The 8,862-nt window shown below is 44.4% G+C and overlaps 1 protein-coding gene across 1 annotated transcript in view; it reads left to right on the top strand.

Moving 5' to 3' along the window:
• The window catches only part of NALCN (sodium leak channel, non-selective), a 440,927-nt gene extending 432,438 nt beyond the window's left edge, over positions 1-8,489 (top strand). The window contains exons 39-41 of the mRNA XM_045283767.1: positions 1,196-1,345; positions 4,019-4,136; positions 6,746-8,489. Of these exons, the coding sequence (XP_045139702.1) occupies positions 1,196-1,345; positions 4,019-4,136; positions 6,746-6,939 (462 nt within the window). The 3' untranslated portion in view covers positions 6,940-8,489. The remainder of the gene's footprint in view (positions 1-1,195; positions 1,346-4,018; positions 4,137-6,745) is intronic.
• Positions 8,490-8,862: the final 373 nt, after the last annotated feature.

The raw sequence follows: 8,862 nt of genomic DNA, 5'->3' as shown, positions 1-8,862 counted from the left end.
ATTTGGTACCCCTACTCTGCCCCCAACTCTCCCCACTCACCGTTCTCCTCGGAGATCCTGGTGTGAGCTACCTAACAGGCGGCCATCTTCCGCTGTCTCTCTTAATGCATTTCTAAAAGCATTTTAAAACATTTTGTTGATATTAAAATCTCAGTCTCCATCTATAGAGCTCAAGTGCTCAAGATTCTAGTATCTATATATTGACTGGCAACAGAATTGATGAAACGACTTCTCAATTGCTCCTAAAAATCCCACCAAACTATTGATAATGTTGTTTGGTCTTCAGTGAAGACTGGCTCTTCTGGAAGTGTAATGATTTTGTTTGCTGCTTCTTGAATTTAAGTTTACAAGATTCTCTAACTCATAATCAATGAACTTGTATGTTGTCAGTAGATGCCATGTTTAAAGCAGGCATTTCTATTTGGTAATTACTTTATAGAAATTTTTAACATAGGCTTGGCACACATGGAGGAGAAAATCAAGCTAATAACTGAACATGAACATATAGCAGAAATGTTCATATCCCACTCCTCGTGACAGCAACATCAATGGCAGAAACATATCTTTTCCCCCCAGAAAAGTGAAACATCCCAAGAGCTTATGTCAAGGCCAACTACCCACTGGGACCCAGGCACAGCAGGCCAGCCATAGCTCTACTAGCCTGAGGGGTCAATTTGAGCCCCGCTTTGGCCCTGAGAGGCCACAGGAGCCCTGATTCACCACCAGACTTCACACACTCAGCATGTGCCAAGCCAATTGTTCCCCTGGGTTGGCCTGTGTCAGACCAGAAACCAGACAGAAGCAAAACCTTGACCCCTTGCAAAGCGATCTATCATGACTTACAGGAAAGAGGCAGTCTGCACTGGCTCGGGGAACACGAGATAAATAAAAAGAGGGGAGAAACCAACAATAGCAAAATGTCCATGTTAATACTTTTTAAAACATATGCTTGACCGGAACTCTCCCAAATGTCATGCCAATGAAAGCGGAAGGGGAAAGGACTTCATCATCGGCCCTCGTTTGCTCAGTCAGATGCCAGCAGAAATGAAAGCCCTCAGTTGGAACTGCCTAAGTAGTTACCAGGTGCACAGGCTCTTTGGAGAAGGAGAACAGCATGGGGCTTGGGAGAAGCTGGGCAGGGAGGTTCCGGGCTTATTCTCCCTTTGCTCACAGAGCACTGATGTTTGTTCTGTAGAAACAGCAGCAGTCGTGCAGCATCATCCACAGCCTGCGAGAGAGTCAACAACAAGAGCTGAGCAGATTCCTGAATCCCCCCAGCATCGAGACCACCCAGCCAAGTGAGGACGTGAATGCAAACAGTCAGGACAATAGCATGCAGCCAGAGGTATGGCTCTTCATGGAAGGGGGTCCTGGGGAGTTTTCTTTAATTAAAAAAAAAAAAAAAAGGCGCAAGCCACATGAGGATTCTACACAAAGTGACAATGTTTCTAATAGGATTTTTTTTTTTAATTGGAAACAATGGGAGCATGTTATGTTTGTGTCTCTACCTTTCAGGAATCAATTTAGATTGTTTCAAAAGATCCCGATTTGGGTAAATACCAAATGGGTATTAATGCACAGAATCCAACGCTTGTACTGGGTCTTGTTTAAAGAGGCAGCAGCAGCTCTGGAAGGGCTTTAATGAGCCCGATGGTAGGACATAACCCAGGAGAGCCTGGTTTACATGAAGTTCTGCCCTCTTGGCTTGCCATCATCGACTCATAGAAATGTTCACTCAGTGCAGTGAGAGTGCTTATAATTGCCTTTCATTACTTAGGCCCATTGCAGTTTCATTTCTCCTTAGTTGGCCATCTGAATCGCATATGGAATTTGGGGGAAATTAGCTTGAGAACCTTCTATTCAGGAAGGCACACCATATTTCCATTTGCACACCCAATCTACACTTCTATTTTTTTTAAAAAGTGCAGAGAGCCATTAGAGTCCTGGAGAGCCTTGTGCTGCGAGGAACAGCTGGCAGGGAAGTCCTGCTTCTTCATGAGGGCGCAATTATTACTCAAGGTTAACAACATGGAGCTGATCCAGCATTCTGAGACAAGCCCTCGGGTAGCACCAAGCCTCGTGGGGGTCGTAGCCCAGTCAGGTGCCAGGGATAAATACTGACGCCTACGGCGGCATGGCCACAGGATGCTCCCAGGGACCCTCTTCTTCTGTAACCACTATAGGGTGGATTTCATATTATTAGCTCCCCAGTCTAAAGGATTCATCTGCCACCCACCCAGGTGGGGATAGTTGATACAGGAAAGGAAGGGAGGCTTCCACAGTGGCTCTCCCACCTCCTGTTTTCTGGGGAAGGCACGCAATAGCTCATGTGGGAGTCAGGGTAAGGTAAGGCCATCCAGGGAGATTGCGCTGATGAGGCCAGGGCAGCGGGAGGATTACAGAAAGTCTCCATGTTTGAGCCAAAGCACAAAGATAACCAAATGAGGGGCTGTGAAGACGGAAGCTTGTTGGTTAGGAAGGGAGAAGCAGCCAGTGGGTAAAAGCTAGGAGCACACAAATCTGCCTTGAAACAAGTACCACCAGAATGGTCCTGAGAGCACAAGTGGCTCCTCCAGTCCTGGAACAAGAACGCAAGCTTGGTAGAGCGGCAGCCAGAAAGCAGAAGCGCCGCTGTGCGGTGGACTGACACAGGGGCTGCCACCACAGGCTCAAATGTACCAACCTGGGGAGAATGGTTCCAGTAAGATGGGGTAGTTGTACGTCGGGTCTGTTTCATTCAGTTGTGCATAAGGTCCTTCTGAGTTGCAACCAAGTCAAGGGCATCTGATAACAGAAACACAGATAGGCGTGGCACTTCTCTTTGACTTTAGGCTTCCTTTCTTATTAGCTTTGTCCTCTGCCAGGACATTTTGTGTGTGTGTCTATACTTTTGTCATGGAGTTTCTGCTAAGATTCCTTTTCCTGAAGTTCCAAGGACAGATTTTCAAGTTGGCAAATGAAACAGAGCCTACTGCCTCAGCTTCCTTCTGAGATCGCCCCCACCTAGAATCTGCCACTCAGATATGAGAGATGCAAGGTGGCGTTCTCTAGTGTGGAAGGAACGCGGCAGTGGGAGTTGCTACCGGAACAGCCATGCCTCCGTTTTACAATGTGAAATGGTGGCTGGGGGCACTGGCGATGTGGAAGGATAAGCACTGGGCTGCTAATCCCAAGGTCAGTAGTGCAAACCTACCAGCTGCTCCACGGAAAAAAGATAAAACCTCTTTTCCCATAAAGATTTAGCATCTCAGAAATCCCTTGGAAAGTTCCACTCTATCCTGTAGGTGAGCTTTGAGTCAGAAGAGACTCCGTGGCAGTGGGTTTGGTTTGTGAACGATGGCTTTTCTACTCTCCTGGAATCTTCTCAGCACTTGCACTTTGTTCTGCCCTGCCATGGATGCTCTGGCACCTTCTCATTCTCCGATTTGATTTCTTACCCCACTTGCTTCCATTCTTAACTTTTAAATGGGGCCCAACCCAGTGTAGTCCAAGAATGGAGCATTAAGAACCAACCATTTTATTGCGACATGATTCCTATTAGACTGAAAATAGAAATAACTCGAGAACCATGAAGAAATGAATGGACAAACAAAATGCGATATATGTAAAATGGAATGTTCAGCCATCCAGAGACTTGGAATTCTAATTCATGCTACCATATGGGTGAACCTTGAATATATTATGCAAAGTACAAGGTCACATTTGAAAGGATAAATATGTTGTATGATTCTGCTTTTGTAACATATCTAGAATAGGCATCTACAGAGAGACCAAAGTTTGCTAAGGATACCAGGGATGGCCGAAGGGTTACTGGGTGAGAAGAACGACATTTCTGTTTAGGGTGGTATAAAATATTTGCAACGAGATGTGATGGTGGTTGCACAACAGGCTGAATGAATGTCACTGAATTATACACTTAAAATTGCACGTTGGTATATAACTGGTATTTTACCACAAGCAGGGTTTTTTTTGCTGTTATTTTTAAGAGCTAACACTGCTCAATTCTTTCCCCACACAGACAAGCAGCCAGCAGCAGCTTCTGAGCCCCACTCTGTCTGACCGAGGGGGAAGTCGGCAAGACTCCGGAGAAGCTGGGAAACCCCAGAGGAAGTTTGGTCAATGGCGCCTGCCCTCAGGTATGTGCATCAAGGCATCTCACCCTTGAGACATTTCAAAGACATGTACTGTCTTTGCCAGTCGTAGGGTTGGGATCCCGAAGTCGAGGTGTGTTAACAAAGTGACTTACATACACAAAGCAATGCAAAGTCCAGTCCATTGTCACAAATATTCCCCTCAAAACTAGTCTCCAAATATATTCGTTCTTAGGTTTTATTTCCCTATTTGTGGTGGTTGCACCTATTTTTTAAAGTAAGTTGTTATAGTCAGGCTGTAGATTTCCAAAAGCTTCCCATGTACAATCAAGGCATTCTCAAATGCAGGCAAAATTCATTTCGTCTGAGAGGGAGTGGGCAGATACAGTAGCCTGACTGGCCCCTGTCTGTATGTAATCTGCTCTACTTCCATAATTACAATGGCAACAACAGCAGGGGGCTTCCAAAAGTTCATGGGGAAAAATGTAATCAAGAGATAATGGAATTTTTCCACAAGCTTTGTGAAGCCCCCTTGTGTGTTGTTTCCTGCGTGCCAAACATGACTATACATGCACCTTCATTTGACCTTTCAAATGATATTAGGTTCTACATTTTACTAATGATCTTTAAAATGCAATTTCTTCTCGAGAAACATGGACATCGAGAAAGCCAGTATCATCTTGCTCAAGGGATTTTGGAGTTCAGGGAGAGCCCAGGTCTACACAGCCAGGGTCTTCCCCACTCCTGAGTCTACAGTAAGGCAGGAGCTTCCCGGTGCTCTTTTTGTTGTGCCCCTAGTTCAGTCGAATCCAAGTCAGAAATGAACAACATTGTAAACTCTTCTATAGCTTGATGATGCCACAAAACTCGAGACACAGTAACACACATTTTGAGGCTAGAGTTGGTTAGTGAATTTTTGATAACACTGCAGAAAAAAACACCCTTTTTCAAACCCAGGAAGTTATTCAGGGATCATAGAAGATTTTGTTTAGAGTTGGTTAAAGCACCGCATGGAGCGACAGGAAACAGGATGGACTAGGTGGTGGGGACAAGGCCTGAGAAGCTTTGGCTGTTGGGCCAGGTAGTTTCTGCTGTTGCTATAGGTAATTAATGGCCAAGAAAAGTTTTGAGCATGAGGTACACTCAGAGGCCATATTTTTGGAAGACTGACTTCAGAGGAAGGTAGGGATACAAGACACAGACCAAAGCTGGTGGCAAGCATCAAGAATCTAACGGGACAACTAGGAGAGATGACTTAGGGAGAAATCAATAGTCCTTGGCAGTCACCTAAATGGATAACAATACTGTTGTCCACAGTACCTCCAATGACCCAAGCCCACCCATGAAACCAGACTGGCTGCCACCTCCTCTCATGGCCACTGAGTTGACTCCAACTCATCTTGACCCCACAGGGCAGGGTCGAACTGCCCCTTTGTGTTTCCAAGACTTGTTCCCTGAGGTGGGTTTGAACTATTGACCTTGTGGTTAGCTGCTCAGTACATACCCCACTATGCCACAGCACTGCCCAATAGGATTTCTCATACTGTAATCTTTACAGAAGCAGACTACCTTGTCTTTCTCCCAAGGCTCGGATGGTGGGTTCAACTTACCACCATTTCTGTTGTGCAGCTGAGCATTTAGCTGCTGCATCTCTCAGGCTGTTTGTCCAAGCCTCAGAGGCACAAATGTCAGAAATGTTGACCATTAGTGGGGCATGCTTTTAGAGCCAGGTTAAATTCAAGCAGCCAAATGGGGAAGAAGAAAGTGCATTTAGAGGGGAACTAACTGTGCACCAGGTATTATGCTATGGGTTTCCCAGGTTGTCCTACAATAGCCCAATGGGGGAAATTGCATTCATTCCATTTTACCGAGAAAAGAAGATAACTTGTCCCCAGACACATATCGACAGGTCACAGAGCCAGGATCTAAAACCACAACTGTGGGATTTCACAGCCATGAGTGTGTTAACAAAGTCATCCCAATGCGGTGCTTTGTTCGAACAACTGGAGTGTAAAACTGTAAGTCCCGAGTCCTATTTTATAACTGAGAACCACTTTCTTACCATACCTAGATCACATCTAAATTTTTTTTTAAACAACAAAAAATTGAGTTTATCTTCCTTGAATATCTTTACCCATGTCTTTCTTCCCATGGAATCCCTGGGTGAGGAAAACGGTCCATATGCTCAACTACTAACTGGAAGATTGGCGGTTTGGGGCCACTCAAAGGTAGAATTGCCAAAGGTACCTTGGAAGAAAGGCTGGGTGATCTCATTGCAAAAAGAAGTCAGCCATTTAAAACCACAGCACACATCACTACTCAGATGCACAGGAGGCTACCATGCATTAAAATAGACACCAGAACAAGTCGTCTGGGGTCTCTGTTTGTTTGTTTCTCTAGGGTGGTTGTCTTTCCATACTTCCCAGCCCCTCTCTCTCTTTCTTCTTTGTCTTTTTTGCTCTGTATGCATATGATTCTGAATATTCACACACACACACACTTCTATGCGCCTAGATTGTAACTTGTGATTTTCTAGTTTTACTAAGGGCAAGAATTCCCAGCATTATGAATGGGACCATCAAGAGTTCTCAGGAATGAGTCACAATAGGATGAAACTACACCAAGTTGCTCACAGGCTCTTGTTAATTCCACAGCACCCAAACCAATAAGCCATTCCGTGTCCTCCGTCAACTTACGGTTTGGAGGGAGGACGACGATGAAATCCGTGGTGTGCAAAATGAACCCTATGCCAGATGCGGCCTCCTGTGGTTCGGAAGTGAAGAAGTGGTGGACCCGGCAGTTGACGGTGGAGAGTGATGAAAGTGGAGATGACCTGCTGGAGATTTAGGAAGAAAAACAACTATGAAAGAATTTAAATGGAATTACCAGTAATTTCCCAAATGTTTCCTGATCATTTCCTTCATTGTCCCGCGAGCAATCTGCAATAGCTATATGATTTAATTCCAAAGTGTCACATCTTTTTTTCCCATTGATTTGCTTGTTGTCCTGTCACAGGAAGGGGTAGAAATTGGCCTATCAGAACTGTGTGCATGATGGGCTAAGGCTGTGTGTTCACGAACATGTATGCAATGGCCGTGTCAATAATATTAGAAACGTTAGCATCAGCCAATGCAGATCATTTTTTAAAAATTCATACATCCTGTCTCTATAAACTAAGGTGTATATTCATATTGTTCCAATGTATTATTTCCAGACCCATAAAAAGTGCTACGTCCAAAGTGGCTGATACTTAATATACAGATCCTAGAGCTCTAGTTCAGCTGTTTCCTCTTCTTCAACTAGAAATTGTTCTCTTGGGAGAACTTATTACTTATGATCAATCTTCAAAGGTCAGCACTGAGCTCCTGCTAAAATGCTATCAATTTTACAGACTATAAATCCTAAATTTTAAAAAGTATATTCATTTTCCTCTCGCATTTTCTAAAATAATGCATGTGATAAGAGGGGGCTACAAACACTTCATGGAGAAGTGGAATTAAAATTAATGGCCTCAGTAACTCTAAAGAAACTGTCATTAGCTTCTGCGAGAATTATGTATGCAAGTACTAAGCAAAGCACCTGGCCCAGGGAGCTATGGGTAATTGGCTGGAAGTAAACCCTATACAATGATCACTGGAAGACCGTCATATGCAAAGGTGATGAGTTTCTTTCCAAAGGCCTTTTAATCACTGATTTCGTAATTTTTTTTAAATGGCGGAGCGATTCAGAATTAGGCCTTCAAAACAAAAACTCTGCATGTATTATCAATGACTTTACTTTTTACCCAGGGTATGTCTGTTTTCCAAGAAAAATGGATCAAGCCATTATCAACTGATCCCTCTACACCATTGTTACCTTAGATTCTAAAAACTTCCTGGTACCAGAATTTCCTATGGAAATAGCAGGACCCTAGGAAATCTTGCTCTGAACTCACAGTTCAGATTGCCCATAACCTCATTGCTTCACACATCAGTGGTCCATGTCCTCTGGGAAATGAGAAATGCAAACTGATTGCAAAGCAGCACCAGGCCTGATACTGCTGGGTCACTAAGTGGAAGTGGGTTTAGACCTTCAACTGCCGTATTCTTGGTTGACGGTTTGAGGTTTAGATGGATTTTTAATTGAGGGATTATCTCCGAATCCTATGCCCTCGGGCTACATGATGAGCCCTTCTCTCCTGTCTCGCCTTCTTCAGATCGCCAGATTGGATGTTCTTTCTGGGAGACAAATGAAACCTGGTGGGGCAGCCTCTTCTGGGTGTAATGAACTGGGACTGCAGCAGGGGAAGGATCATCGGGGTGACCAAAAGGCTCTTATTTGCTCTTATTTTTGTTTGGGTTTTACCTTTTTTGTACATAAGAGACTAAAATAAACATTGGATTTGTCAAAGAACGTAAACAGAATCGCCAATCGTTTTCAAAATGTAAACAAAATCGCCAATAATTATCAGAGCCCTTTCTGTGTGTGTGTGTGGGCTATGGGCGGGGCCACGAGCGAGCCGGAACTTTGCAAAACCTGCTTTTGAATATTTGGTCCGTAATCAGTTGGCAAAAGCTGGGTCCCTGATATTCATTTCAGCTGAGTTTTCTGTACCAGAATGTTCCTTTTGCGTCTGTGATGATAAAGCGGAGTGAATACCCTGCGCCTCCCAAACCTACAGGAAGCAGGGAAGGCGGTGCTCACGCGTGCGTGGCAGGGCCTGGGTCTGTGCTGGTGCTGCATCAAAAGGAGACGTTTTGTGTGTGGCTCATTACACTTCAGCAATACAGCT

This window comes from Echinops telfairi, unplaced genomic scaffold (genome assembly GCF_000313985.2).
Source record: "Echinops telfairi isolate 266 unplaced genomic scaffold, ASM31398v2 ScPeMD7_7467;HRSCAF=8505_0, whole genome shotgun sequence".
NCBI lineage: Eukaryota > Metazoa > Chordata > Mammalia > Afrosoricida > Tenrecidae > Echinops > Echinops telfairi.
This window is presented reverse-complemented; position numbering and strand designations above follow the sequence as displayed.